Source organism: Aptenodytes forsteri, unplaced genomic scaffold (genome assembly GCF_000699145.1).
Source record: "Aptenodytes forsteri isolate BGI_AS27 unplaced genomic scaffold, ASM69914v1 Scaffold92, whole genome shotgun sequence".
In the NCBI taxonomy this organism is placed as follows: domain Eukaryota; kingdom Metazoa; phylum Chordata; class Aves; order Sphenisciformes; family Spheniscidae; genus Aptenodytes; species Aptenodytes forsteri.
In genome coordinates, this window is record NW_008794581.1 from 7157305 (window position 1) to 7173017 (window position 15713).

At 38.8% G+C, this 15713-nt stretch overlaps 1 protein-coding gene across 1 annotated transcript in view; it reads right to left on the reverse strand.

Annotated features, from left to right (window-relative positions):
* Nucleotides 1–8379: 8379 nt before the first annotated feature.
* ITGA1 (integrin subunit alpha 1) overlaps nucleotides 8380–15713 on the reverse strand; it is a 75303-nt gene continuing 67969 nt past the window's right edge. The window contains exons 28-30 of the mRNA XM_009272535.2: nucleotides 14813–14905; nucleotides 13216–13332; nucleotides 8380–12429 (exon numbers count right to left, since the gene is read on the reverse strand). Of these exons, the coding sequence (XP_009270810.1) occupies nucleotides 12385–12429; nucleotides 13216–13332; nucleotides 14813–14905 (255 nt within the window). The 3' untranslated portion in view covers nucleotides 8380–12384. The remainder of the gene's footprint in view (nucleotides 12430–13215; nucleotides 13333–14812; nucleotides 14906–15713) is intronic.

Here is a 15713-nt window from a genome sequence, read left to right on the forward strand (position 1 = left end):
GCCCATGGCGCGGTGCGGTGCGGAGGCCGGGCCGGTGCCGCTCCCGAGCTGGCCGCTTCCCAGCGCGGCACTGAGCGCCACCTGCTCCTCGCCGCCCCGAAATACCCCTCGTCCTCCTCTTCTTCCTCCTCCTCCTCCACGCCCACTGCGCGCCCCGGGCGCGGAGCGGCCGGAGGCAGCTCCCCCCTCCCCGCACTCTCGGTGCTCGCCGGCGGGGTCCCGGCGATCCCCTGCAGGCTCTGCAGCCGGGTTGTCCCCCTCGATTCTCCCCCAGTTTCACTCGCTGGAGGAGGCACCCGCGCTCGCCCGGCGGGCGCTGCCCAGAGCTGCGTGCCAGCTCCCCGGCGCTGCGCTGGAAGGAGGGCTGCGGAGCGAGGACCGGCCGCAGGCACGGCAGGAACCGCCGCCTCAGGCCGGGGTACCCTCAGGCAACGCTTTGGAGGGCTGGGCATGCCTCTTCCCGGCTTTTGGAGTCAGAAAAATGTAGAATCGTGGTAAAATGTGGATTTACGTAACAGCGTAGAGTGGCTGTCTTCCTCGAGTACTAAATTGCACATTTAATGACATTGAGCCTGTATCTTCTCCTTTAAATTAAATTCCTGCAGAATATGCCCTCAGCTAGGCAGAAGTGCAACAGGATCCAGGAGCTTTGCCACACAACTGATCCGAAGTTGGCAATGATGGTGAGGATGCCTGCGCAAAATACTGCCTACGTTGGCTTAGGTACCAGGCCAATATCCAAGGAGACAATGTGAATTGAAGCCAGTGAAAATAAGGAGGCGACGACTTCAACTTGCTAGGAAATCAGAAAGAAGTGCAAAGTGCCGCAGGAGTGCTATAAAAGTACATGTGTTCTCTCAGTTTATTAATTTCTTTTTAACATTCTGAATCTGAATTGTAAGTTAAAATGAAGAAGCCTGTCAACAGGTGGGATTGTTCAACAGGTATTTATCTGGACATTCGTTCCTCGTGGACATCATGCAGTTCAAGAAAGCTCTGCCAGGACATTAAAATCATTGACGGAAGTACAGTGGGGACCTGTCCCTGTGTAACTCACATTGACTTCTTTCATGTGTTTACTCTTACAGGACACACAGACATGTTACTCATCCTAGTGCATGAACTTGCACATGGACTCACTGTTTGTGAGCACTTCCCAAGACACCGTCACTTCCGAACTCTGAAGCCCTCGGTCAACCATTACCAGAAATGACTCACGTGTCTCTCAGAGCAGTCCCTGGGTTTCCTCTTCGTGGTGTCACTGAGGCCCTGCAAACACACACGTCAAGGTGCGGCTCCTTAAGGCAGAAACGTCAGCTTCAGTACGAAGTGCGATCCAGTGACCAGTAGGCAAATTGTGGTCGGGAGAGCAGCTCTAGCCGCTCCTCTTCCCATCTGTGCTGAGTGTATAAATATGTGTGCAGCTCTGGGACAAGGAGGAAAATCTGTACTTCCACGAGGAAGAAGAACACTAATTAATGGATACTAATGAAAAGACAATAACAAAAAAAAAATCCACAGCATAGAGAAAAATGGTTTCTTAATAGATGAAATAAACGTAGAATCCCCCTCTGCCCCACCCTAAAATAACCTCCGCAGACTAAGATGTCTTAGTTTCCTAAGAAACAATGTCTTTGATTCAGTTACATCATTCTAATTATAAATATACCCTAAGGATATGAAACTTTCTTCCTCATGCAGACACAATGTTGAAAAATAGTTTCTCACACACAAAGGCTGTCTCCCAGGGTGTTGCTTCTCAGACTAACATTTGTCTGTGTCTACAAAGAATAGGTCATAGGAGAATAAATACTGTGAGAATTATTGTATTCTTTAACAATATTCCCTTAGATGAATACTTCTGTTTTAAATAGATTATAAGGCATTTGATAACAACCCTCCCATATAATCCTGAACTGTATATTGCATATTACAGAAAAGATTTTCTATATTGTGCAGTTTCACCTTTTTGACTCTCTTCAGCTATTTTATAATATTACACTTATTCAGAAAAATAATTCTTTGTTATAGTTCACCTACACTGATTAAAAAAAAAAAATCATTCAGAGAACAGTTTGGTTAGTGCTCTTTATCTTTGCAATTTAAAATGGGGCCTTTGCTTTACATGTCTCTGTTGTTTAACGATGTGTTTTATAGCACCCTGTTGTGTCTGCTTGTCAGTGATCACAGGGACACTTGCCAAAAACACCATATCTGCCTGAGCTGGTTTGCAAAGTTTCAGGCTTGGTTCTATGCAAATATGGATTACTTGCATGTTAGAAGAAACTATTTTGTTGGCAAGGGCCAAACAAACTTCTTCACGGTAAGGACTGTGGGAAGCAAGTAGCTTGATCAGTTCCACTATGAAAAGATCACTAAAATTTTTGCGTTTTCAAGAAAAATTAAAAGTTGCAGAGGGAAGATACTGAGCAAATATTTGATTTTTAAAGGATGTTCTGGTGAACACATACTTAATAATCAGTTTTATTGTGAAATTTTACAACTAATGTGTGTTATCCTAGGTTTTTAATGTGATGACAAAATGTACAATTAATGCCAACCTTCCCAGAAAAATATTCAGGTATTTCCATTTTTGTCATCTGTGAGGGGTGGCCACAGAATCAGAGTTTCTGTGGTATGCAAAACTGAGGAGTTCTTTGTTAATGTATTTCTGGGCGGGGCTCTTGCAAAGGTGCACAATTTACACACAGGAAGCCAAGGTGTATGGCTCCAGGTCACCCCTTTGACGTTATTTGTCTGAAGGTGTTAGAGGGAAGGGCTACCAAGTATCAGTTATTATTTTTGGCAGACACATGATGTCTACAACAAAAATGTTATGTTAAGGGCTGCACTGAAGGAAAAAAGAATAAGCTACTAAAAAAAAAATCAAATCTAAAAAGGAAATGTTAAAATTAGCTGTGAGGATGTAGTTTAGACATTAGTAATAATTCAGTTTCAGAATTAAACTGGAAAAGGTCAAAAATACACAAACGAAATTTTAGGAATTACTTAGGCAATGAGTAGAGAATAAAACAGCACTTCACTATGCTACTGTCCAAACCACACATTTTTAACATTTTGTGCAATTTTGGTTCAGTCATCTCAAAATGCTACAGTAGAACTAGAAAAAGTTGAGACAGAGTAAGAAAGGTGGGGAATGGCCTCAATACCAAGGCTAATTATGTAGATTAGGACTTTCTGCTCTGGAAAAGCGATGCTTTTAAAAGGACATAGTAAATATATACTAGAAGGGGCATGGATCAGGCTGATGGGGTCAGTTGTACTCTTTTACAATATGTGAGGGAGGGATGTCTGATGAAGCTACCAGGTAGCAAGGTCAGCACAAACAGAAGATGATTCTTCTCCCAGGGAGCACGCAAGTGCAGATCGCAGTGCTGTGGAGTGGCAGATGTTTAAAGTTAACCTGGGCTCCCAGTCTAGGTCAGGGAAGAGAAATCTGCCAAGGATTGCTAAACACATTGAAACCTTCCCAGCCTATGAAGACCTTGAGCTGCAAAATGGCTGGAGGTTGGAAGAGTGCTTGTGGGAAGCTGGTTGCCTACATGCCTTGGTCTTATGCTTTTCCCGTGGTACCTGCTTTGGCTGACATGAGACAGGACTTGGTACTGCATAGACCTTTGGTCTGACCCGATATTGGTTCTTTTATGTGTTTCTGCTGATTTAATTATAATGAATCCGTATAATGAATAATCAGGAAGACAGACTTCTTAGTATGTATAAGGATTGGTTATTTTTAGTATTTAGCTCATTCTATGATTTAATTCCAAGCCATTATTGAGAATATCGTGGCTGATTTGACTTTAATAGATATATTTCTGTATTCTTAATATTGTAAGATTAACAGGGTAGTTGCTTTCCCCTACTGGGAATCTGCATTTCCCAGTAGAGATGACGGCAGAAGATCAGTGAGTTGAAAATATCCTTTAGTCTCACTTCCCTTTTAAAGCCTCTGCATGCAAAGGGTGGACAGCTAATTCAGGCAGCAAGACTTTCTCTATGTAGTTTTCAGAAATACCTACGCTGCTGACTTGAAGGGAAAAGCAGGCATATAGTTCAGGAGGACTGGTGTGTCAGACACCTGAAGTAGTATGCAGTATGTAGAGTCATGTGTAAAGTGGTACGGCGAGCCCCCTCCCCAGGCACATGCACATCCACACCCCCTGTGAGGCAAACCGAGCCTCCCGCTTAGTGCCTGTCCCAAGCCTAGCATTCCCCGTTGAAAAGTCACAAGGTACAGCAGTTAATGGATCACGCCTGCCACAGGTGACGTATTCTTTCTCTCTCACTCTTTGGCCATGCTGTTAAACCAAGGTAAGTCTGGACTCAGTCTCCTCTTTGCCCGGCTGTGCATACCCTTAGTCCACCTCTTGTGGTGGCACTAGCACTTGTACAAGGGTGTAAGGAGGCCGTCAGGGGGTTGGTGTGGCTGAAAACTAGCATACACACACACAGACAGACACAAAGGAAGCTGCAGATGGGTTGCAAAAGCAGACAAAAGGCAGATTGGTTTAAGATCTGTGGAGTTGCCTCCTTTACCTCCCCATGCATCTCAAACCCTTTGAGAATCATCCAAATCCACTTCAGGAAGCTGATTTTCTTACATGGTGGTCAAGAGTAACCTACCTTGTTACATAAGCCATCCCAGAGTAAAAATTTTAAACCAAGTATCCTGTTTTCCACAAGAACTGTTAAAAATGAACAGAAAAGGGCTAATAAAGATGACAAAGACTCAACACAGACCATGGCAAAATGTTTGAAAGTCCGGCTGGGTCAGCATGCACTTGGTTTCTTAACCAGCTAATACGAACCTTGTAGGAATTAAATGGGATTGAATGTTGAAGAAGTCAGGATTTCAGGGAGAAAACACAGCAGCTGTAGGTAGTTTAATGCTCCTTTTCACTACAGGCAAAGACAAGTATGCCAGTGTTTTGATCTGAAGAGCAGTCCTGCAGGAATAATATTCATGTCCTTTAAAGTAAGGCTGTCATCTGAAAAATAAATATGAAATTGATATTCAAGACAGGGTTTAAAGTAAAACCTTCAAAAGGCATATAGTGCGGGCATCATATCCTCAGCAATAGCTGTATCACTCTCCAGTCCTGCTCCTGATGCACAGCACTGCTTCCTACTGTAGACGTACCAGCATTTACCTATTCCATGCTGTTTTGACTGAACTATGTCCTACCTAGCACAGAGTATACACATATTTTTACCAATTCCTTTTCCAGGTGAGCAAAGCTTGTGCCTGTCATGGGGAAATTACATTAATGGGAAATAAGGTAGCCAATGAAGAAATGTTCCCATCCACCTGTGATCCCCAGAAGTGAGGCCCTACACAGGAGCCTGCTAATGCAGCCCACGTAATTTCATGCTCTCTAGAGCAGCCGGTGTGCTACCCTAGCAGCTTCAGCCTATTTACCAAAGCATTAACCTTGATACAGCTCCAATAACCACCTGAACTCATAAAAATAGTGGGTATCTCAAAAATATTTCTCAGACAGGAGTTATAAGTACATGATGAGAAGACAAGAACTTCTATCTCCTCGGAACATGCCTTTATTTACATTTTTGACCATTTCTATTTTGAAAACATAGCAGTTTTCTGATTTGTGGAAGTAAGACCTATCCATTCTTCCTTTTTTTGCTCAATTGTTTGGTAGGCATTTTTTAGCAAACCTGACTCCCTTAACAATTCCCACTGAATCTCACTGAATTTTAAATTAATTGAGATGAATTTAAGTCTTAATGCATTGCTTTGTTGTTGGGTTTTTTCTTTTTTTCTTTTGTATATTGTTTGCAGCTTAAATGTGTTAAGCTAATCAAAAATAATGCTGAATATAAAAAAAAAACCTTTTGGTATATACGTAACTGCTGAATTGGACCTGTTCTCAACTGATCATTTGCTACATTATCATCTACCATTAGCTACTAAAACTTGAGTTAAAGACGAAATACCAGACAGGTAGGTTGGGGATAAAATGTGGTAACAGGATCAAGTGTCGTCTAACTGACTAGATGTACAGAAGTGTTCCTTATCAGGTTGCAGAAATCTTACTCATCCTATAAGAAAAATTCTCTTGGGGGGGCAAACAGGCCAGCCCTCAATAACTGGGATGAAACCTGAAGGTGCTTTGCATGAAGGGACGAACTGTGTTGCAGCAGTATCTTATAAGACACATATTGCTCTCTAAATATACTTGCTAATGGCTGTTTGCTGAGATCTCTAGGCATCTGTTCCAATGCTGGAAATTCATGGCATAAAGGAGGCCAGAGACTGTCAATTAATTTTGGCAGATCCCTCAAATAAATGGCAAAAAGCAACTCAGTAGTTTTTGAGGTTCCTAAGAGTCTCAAAACCTACACCACCAATACCACCAGAGCTTTTTTTTCTGGCTAACAGGGGAGCGAGAAGTTTCAGCTGAACCCTAGAAGTTTTGAGATGTAATATCATCTGTTGTGGCATAGTGTAAAATGACTGAGGCCAGAGTAATAGGCTCTTCTCAGTGAGGTTTTATTAGCTGGCAAACAAGGAAGTGAGCTATTAATGGCTATTAATTTGGGCCATGAGATGAGAATACTCAGCAAGGTTTGTGTATACAATTCCCCAAAAGGAAAGAAAATGAGTTACTTTTCTCAGACTATGTCTACTGTCACAAAATTGTAAAACTTCAAATGCTTTTTAGGGAAAACTGAGGGGATCCTCTGTTTTTCATCTTATGCTCTCTGATAAGATGAAAAGGCTCTGTAATGGAAGATGATATGAAGCAACTTTCACTGGAGAGAGGGATCCTATTCCTTTACCCCAGGAGGAAAAACAATGGCACCCTTAACATCAATAAACCTTAAGGACCATATGTAATACTGAACCAGATACGTGAAGCTTTGCAATAAATAATAACTTCCATCACCAAATCCAGCTGAACCTTAGCTGAGAAGTAGGATTTCACCATGGCCACTGCTGAAAGTGAACAGAGAGTGTGCGAAGTGGATGGACAGAGTGTGCCAAGACAACTGGCCTGCTAGATCTAAATGTGCAATCCACTTTGAATACTTCTGCTCCCTCTCCCATTTCTTTGAAAATCCCTAGGAGGTGCAACATTTAGTAAGCCCTTGAGGAATGTCTGTCCTTTCTGAGAAGACTTACAACACTGAGAAAAGGAGAAGGGCGAAAGGGTAAGTGCACACGAGGGGAAATGCAGTAAAGGAGCACCATGCCCCACTGTACTGGAGTCAGAAGAAAAATCTGCCTGAGGGTCTTTTACTCACCCTTTTTTTTTGACTGAATGACCAAAGTCCGATATCTCTGGGATGTCAGCCCTCAGTCTTTGTAATTAAAACATGATGGTATTGAGGATAGCTCACTTTATCATCCGGTTGTTTAAACAGAATCCAGTTGCGCTGTCTAAACTGTGGTATCAGCCAGTTGTTACTAAAACTTCATCAGTGCTTTAGTCTTTGTGACTCTTCATCCTCACAGGGCTCAAACCACACCCACTGCATGAACTGCTTTTGCTTCTGCTAAATGCAATGAATTGTAATCCAGTTTTGTGCAAATGATACATAATGTTACACTCCTTGCTGTGAGAAAGTGATTCTAGTTCTTTTTTAATTCAATTGAAAAGCACTTTAAAACAGACAAACAAAAACAGAAGTGGCTTTTTTTCTGATTTTCATTGAAATACTCCTATGGAAAATGTCCAGCAAACTGTAAGGATCAGATACACGCAGAGTAGGACATTTGGTAAGCACTCCCCTATGACTAGACAGGATGTTGCTATTAAAGAATTGTGATTCACCATCAAAGTAGTCTCTGATGAGATAACAGTTAAGTAATTACATGGTTTGTAATGTTTTCTAAAAGTTAACTGTGATATAAAAGGTGTCATCTTCGTCTTCTAGGAAGTTTTGATACAAATGTTTACTAGGCTCTAAGGAAGGTGATGTGAATCATTTACAACTATGCAAGACAAGGGACTATTTGGGTCACAGGAGTAAGTTGTACAGAAAAATCACTGGATAGGAGGAATGGTTAGATGAATGTCTGTGTCTTCAACTTTCATGTATGTAATGTCATGAAAACAAATCTGTGTCAGGAAGTCATACGGCCCTCTGAAAAGCTTTCAAATGTGGCTGTAAGTACAGTATCCATACAATTAATGGCAGTGTATTTCTGACAGCTTGACCACATTCAAGCTTTCCTTGATGTTAAGCTGTGCAAGAATGCTTAATTCTACAATAGCTTTCTATTGACAGGTAGATGGATTTGTTTTTAGGTACTGAGATCCCTTTATGTTATTCTTATATCAATGAAAAGCAAACAAACTACAAAGGAGGCTCGCTAGACTCTTTAATTTTTTTTAATCAATAAAACACATGGAATAATTTTACAGGAAAAAAAATGCCATGCAGAATGTTGTGATTTTCTTAAAAAGGATGCAAATTCCCTCTTATTCCTGTTAAGTGGTATAATTAACAACAGTAGATTCTGATTCTCTTGCTCTGCTTCTATTTTTGAATGGGATCATCACCTATACAATAGTTAATTCAAGAAATTAAAACAATTAGAGTATGTAGAATTCATTAGATGAGTGTGACCCTAACTCCAGCCTCTGAGTGCCAAGTGAGATGAAAACCCTTGGCTCCAGTTGAAGGTAGATTCCTCTGACTCAAGCTCTGCAGAAGAGAAACATCATGCTCAAAATGACTCAGCACAGGATATATACTAAAGGGCTCAGGTAAGGGGTCAGAACAGGTGGGTTCTGTCTGTAGCAAGGGCTCATAATACAGACCTAGAGTGACACCAGACAAGCAAAGGAACATAAGCAGCAGTCCAGGAGCTTGCTCTAATGTAGATGCTGTTTTCTAAGTCTTCTAAAATTACATACGAGATCAACAACCTCTACAACAGCCTCAAATTGAAGGAGGAGCGATGGTTTAAAGCTCTTGCTCCTTTCCAGAGAAGTTCTATGCTGTAGAAATGTAGCTTGTCCATTCCCTCTAAGATTAGCTACTTCAGTGCTGAAGTTAGGAACTGAGCTGGGCCAGACTCCCTCTGTTGCTTAAGCTCTGGTCATACACCCAATTTATTATTACTATTTTTTTACAGGCTTTTATTTGAATGAAAAAATGTTCAGCTTGTTAGTTATTAGAATCATATTACAATCCTAATGTGTCTTTTTATAGGAACAAAACAGATTACGTGCTGTTCTGACATTTTTTGTGCCTGCCAAATTTTAGTAAGTTGTTACTGAAGTTTGCAATATTGCTTTCAGTAGGCTTTTCTGTTGTATATAGTGAAAACCAGTAAAACATTGCTCTTGCAGTGCTATGTGGAAAGGCTCTTATGGATAAAAATAGTGATTTTACTAATTTAGCCTCTGTAAGAATAATGTGCTATAGTGGTATCCCCTTTGCATACTTAATATTTTAAATAGATATCATAATTGGAAATCTGATAATAGGACAAACGTGAAAAGGAAGAAAGCATCATGACAAAGAGGAAAGCAGTGTGGTTATATGAAGCTTATTACTGCTTTTACAGTACAAAGCAAGTCTAAAAAGAATGGAAAACTGATCTCAAACATACTTTGCATTGATAAAATATGTATGTATTTTTGCATAGTCCTTATCTAGGGAAATAGACTGTTCTATTGACATATTTTTTCAGTTAGGCTGATGCTTTAAAATAAGACATGAAAGGTCATCAGAAAAGTAAAAAGCTCTGGTTAACAGATTATCATAACTAAAAAGTGAAACACTTAAACAAAATAAAAGTATGCTGCATAAAAATGATGTGTGGCTTGCACAACTTGTGAGTAATTTTATGAAGCCAGGAAAAATGACCTCATGGTTAACAAACTGGCTGAATAATAGTAAATATAAGTATTTCCTTTTCTACCACTGACTTTCTATGTGTGCATAGGTGAGTCACAATTCCTTCATAATTCTGTTCCTTTACAAAACCATAATAGGATAACAGCACTGCTATGCCTTTACAGTGTTACTATAAGGAAAAAAAACATTTACAATTCTGAGGCATTCAGATGCTGCAGTGACAAGTGCCATTTAAATCTTTCAAACAAATTGGCAAAATCATACATTTTCTTAAAATAAAACCTGCATCTCACATGGGACTGAAAACACCTCTGCGAATATTAATTTATCTTCACTGTTCAACAAATGGATTTTTGCCTTCCTTGGAGGACAATTTAACTCGCACAATGAATGAAGCAGGGATTCTATCCACAACTCCTCTATGCCATTTTTTTGCTTCCATTCAAGTCTTGCTTCTGTGCTCAGAACCAGGGCAACTCACCTCATACCCTTTCAGATAAGGTGCACTTTCAAGCGTGCAGACGAGCACAGCAAGCAAGTCTGCCGACTCGGTGGCTCTCCCAGGCTCTGCAAAGCACAGCCACCCACAGTGTTCCCACGGAGGGCTTTGCCCTCTCTTCTGAGTCATGCTGCTACCTTCAGCAGACTGTTGTTATGAAATAACCACCTTTCCCACAGACACAAGGAGAAATTGCAAGCACTTTCAAACTTAATCCTACTTGCTGCATTCACATAAGTCTCAGCCTTTCCCAATAACTACTCTCTCTAATTTAGGAACTAAATAGAAGGGACTTAACAGCGACAGCATCTTTCAAACAATAAAGCACCTTCTTGCACACTTCCAGAGTTGTACTTGCCAGCATGTTCAACCAAATCTGTGGCCTTTTCTTAAAGAAAAAAAAGTCTTTATAAAATATATTACTGCTTTTTAAGCTACTACTATAAAGTCAGTGCTAAGTTAAAACCTTTTGGAAAACTGCAGTGATTTTTTTTTCATTCCAGTGACATTTGTACCAAGAGGAGGAACAAATTTTCCTGGCTTCCTTGGCAAGGCAAAGCTTTTCTGCAAACAAGTACATCTTATAGAACTTAGTACGTCTCCTCAACATTTTCTGATCTATTGGCAATCAATACCAAGTAATCTCATGCTGAGGCAACGTTGCACTTTGCCAGCATGCCTCCCTTTTCTTCTGTTAATTTTGTGTGGCTGCAAGTAATATAGGAAGCTCTCAAGGACAAGGCACAGCCCAAGAGCCCCAGGGAGAGATCCTCATGGAAGGAAAACAAGTGCATGAAAGAAAGGAGGAAACTGAATAGTCTAAAGAGAAAGAAAAAATTTCTTAAAGAAATCTTTTGCTATCTACATTTCAGTGTATTCTCAGATAAACTTTTAATCCTTGACACAAAATAAACATCATTTGTTAAGTGCTTACTTAGTACACAAATTATTCATCACTTCTTAAATTCATAAGTAACAAAGATGAGGTGTGACTTACAATACTAGAAGAAGCTTGCCAGTGCTGAATTTCCTATCCGTGCTCTTTTGTTAATTATCATTTTGTACACTTTAAACTCATTGGATTAAATAGCTACACAATAAATTTACAGTGACAGTTTATGAAGCACCCTCCTGGCTACTCCAAGATATACAGCAAGAGTCAAACTTTCAGGGTACCTCTAAACATTTTCTGCATAAATATGGACATTTTAATTCGCAGATACAATTGTGCCCCTGCTTATTTGAATACAGTGTGCAATCAGATGGGCTTGAATGTTTTGTGCATACGTTCTTAGGCCTGCCAAAAATCTGTTTCAAGTTCAAACAGTTATGAAATTTAATGGATCAATCCTTTATGGTCTGCTTGACCATAAAAATCTCTTTCTTGGAGTATCCGGGGTTCAGCTGGACACGCTAAAACGAGCAGAAAGAGAAATCCAAGGTATTTCAGTAATCTTCACCCAAAATTCTGCAGGTGCTTCTATCTTCTGATTTGTCATTACATCAGTTACCATACAGTATTTGGTGCATTCTCAAAGTTTGCATGTTCTGCTTCATGAACTGACAGTCTGCTTTCACAGAACTGACATAAAGAGGAAATTTTTAAAATTATGCTTTTTCCTTCTGAAAATCGTAAGGTGATAAAAGAGACTGGGATTGCTACATACAAGCTGACTTGTTGCACAATTTGGAATGAAAAATGGTTCCACATACATAGGTATATAAAAATATGATTAAGCATTTTCCATATTAAAACCCATTAGAATCTTAGAACTCAGTTACTCTCCAAAAATGAGTAACACTTGAAAGCATGTCCTTGAGTATCACATAATGCCATAAGGCTGTTTATTCTTCCTCTGCATCATTCCTTTGCATGTGTGCTTGATTTGCTTCTTGCTGTTCTGCTTCTTGTTTTTTTAACGTGCCAGAGTTTAGAAAACATTGTGACCACTGCATCTAAGTTTTTAATTTTACAGTAACATTTTTGAGGCAGACCTGAGCAAAAATTTCAGCTTTTTTTTTTTCTTTCTTCATTTCTCCATTTTCTTCTTTAGTGGTCTCTTGAAAAATCCAGCCTGCAGAAAAGAAAAAAGTGACCAAGAACTGCTCACAGCATGCAACCTGTATTGGTAGCATTCATGTGCTGGTTCTTACTACTATTTTAACACTTTCAGTACAGTAAAAAGTCGTTTAATATTTTATCACTGAAGTACAACATTAGTTATTCTGTTCCAGGAAAAACAAAGAGACATGTCACGAAAGCAGACAAAAAGAGTACAGTTAATACATACTAAGCGATTGTGGAATCATTGTTATGGTTGCCGAATCATTGTTATGCTCACATAATGTCAAAGGCTAAAATGCTTAATAATATTTGCTACTCAATTGAATAAATAATACTTCCTTTTATACTTGTCGAATTTTTCAAGAGATTATGCATGTTGAAATCTATAAACTGTAACCTTCTAACGCAAGTATGAACTAAATATTTAGCTTGGAGAAGAGTGCCCACTTGCGGCAATACTTACACCACAGGCCTAGCATCTTGCACAAAGAGAAAACCTGGTTATCAAAGGCCACAGCCAAAGCTAATTAAAAAAACCCCTTAATAAACCCTTAATTGTACTAAAATATCTTTTTATTTTTCCTTTCATAACATACTGGCAATACAGGTTTCAATTGGTTAGCATTGCATGTTACATTACATCAGAAAAACGTAGTGTTATTTTGTCATTTCTACAAGATTTCACTCTACTTATTACATAATATTAGTGTCTGTGAAGTTCTAGTTATGGGAAGGACATGGCAGAGAATTTAAGCATATTTGTTTATTTTCATGAAGACAAGAATGCGCAGCTTACCTTCCACAAAGCAAATATAAGCAGTGCAAGAATCAAGAGTCCAGCAAAGATGCTCAGGAGGATAACCCATAAGGGGACTGTACCCGGTGGGAGTTCTTTGGAAATCTTAATCATGGTCTGCAAAGTGTTCAGAAAGGAAGCAATAAATAACTTGTCCTTCTAAAATATCAACAGAGCAGCATGACACTTATCAGTATGCACCAGAAGGGTACCACTACAGGAATTTATAGGAGGGAATTGAGAAAATAATCTCCAACATGAAACCCCATATTTAGATAATATCTTGCACTTTGTAAGTGCATTCATTTCATGAGGGTTGGCCCTGCTGTAAGTCAGTGGTCATTGTTATAAAGGATACAGGACCAAAACCATGAGTAGTTGAAGTGTATGTTAGGGAGTTTCTTTAGTCTATTCTTCATCACTCAATGCCTGCCTCCCTGAAAGGTGGCAGTGATTAACAAGCTTCTAAACCAATTAAATGAAATAAGTGTAAAAGGCTGTGTAGATACTAATTTGATTTTAAACCAGGTGTATCTGGTGTAAACTAAACTGAAATAAGGAATATTCACATTTAAATAAACATGACCATATAGGAGTTTAAATTATTTTAACTTAAGAATTTATTAGAGACACAACTTTATAGTTCAAAAAAGCATTGAAAAGCTGAATACTAAACATTCAAATTGAAATTACATCTTAAAAAAAGTTAATTCTGAATTTCTTTGTAAAGGCAGCTCTCATTATCTGCAAGCCTCTTAGCTGTGTTTTCATTCCTGGATTGAATTTTGAACTATCACTTAAAAGAAATGCCTGGATACAATACCAACTAATAATTGACCTGTGATGTTTGTATTTTCAAAAATATTTTGCACAAGATGTAATTCACATTGAATATTACTTTGCTTTAAATTTTGGGGATATTAACAATAACAGCACATAGTAGGACTTTTGCTTAAAAATGTACATTGTAGTAAGTAAGCCCCCGCACATACAAGTTATCACAGAAAAGCAATGCATTAACCACTATAAACGTCTTGGAATAAAGAGTTTTAAAAGAAAAATAACAACTCTAACAAAATTAAAGACATTTCTCTTTATACCTGACACCACTACTATAATGTTATATACTTTCTTATCTAAGAAAATGACAGGGAACTTCTGAAAAATAAAAGTTCCTGTTTCAAATATATATGTTGGGTAGTGAAGTGGAAAGAAATAATAAATATAGAAATAATAAAGAAAATACAATGTACAAAGTGAGATCACTTCTAAATGACACAGGACAATTTTTAAAATACTATTGATTCCTTAAAAGAATTTTAGTTATGCTTTTAATTTACATAGATGCAGGAAGCATTTATACTGCAGCAGGCAGAAATACTTCAGACAGTACTTCTCACCCAGGTACATTGGTGGGTAATGGGATTTTGGTATCATCATCTGACTAATTCTGACATTTCTACTGTGATATGAAATCACTTTTATTTAGAGTAGGATAAAACATTACAATAGGTAACAATCAGTTCACTAGTAATGAATGATTCAGTAGCGCAATAAATCCCATGAAGAGTAAACCCATGAATTATCATGTTCTTACCTCCAGTTTTTGATGGTCGTTTCTCAAAATCAGTGATGAGTTCTCACTCCTAAGTAATGCTTTCACAACAAGGGTTAAGCTGTGAATACTTGCCTGGAAGAAGAGAGAAATGGCTGTGGTTTATAATTAGGTATTTTGAAGTAGAAAGCTTTGTAGAAATGAGAAGGGTGAAAGCAAAACTTAATGCTAAAGTTCTGGGAGATGCTGAAAAATGTGAAAGTCAGCGAAGCTGCTCATGCATGTCACCTTCAGCACACACATCACCATTTACAAGACAGCAAAACAGTCCTGAAAAGGTAGAGAGTGGAGATTTCAAAGAAATACTAATCAATCCTGGAATACTACTTTGGCCACAGGGACAGACTTGGGCTTTCTAAAATTCTGCTGTATCTCCCCTCTTGTCCTGCTATTTTCCAGAGAAAAACAAAGACACAAAACAGGAACTCAGTATCAGAAATTTATCAACTGAGCAAAACAGACCACAGCCTGGTCATTGTTGTAACCATCAGACAATACAACCTCACACAATGAGGTGTGCTCTGAGGCGGACTCTTTCTCCTCTGCTCTTTTTGATCAAAAAATCCTTTATAGACTTGAGAAATCCTTCCAGATTAAAAGTTATTTAAAAATTATATGCTTCTATGTACCCCTCCTTACATCTGCCAAATTAGAATTTGTAGATGCATAAGTAGCTATTAAAAAAAAGACCATCAATACAGAATAAGTAAGGGGTGTCTTCTTACCATGATTTGAAATTCCTGCTAAGTTCTAAGTACTTACTTTAAGGATAATAAAATGCATGTAACTTAGTTTTGAGGAAATTTTAAAATAGCAAGAGAAATTATTTCAAATACTAGGGGGCTGTGGAGACTTAAGAAAATGAAAGGTGTAATTTTAATAG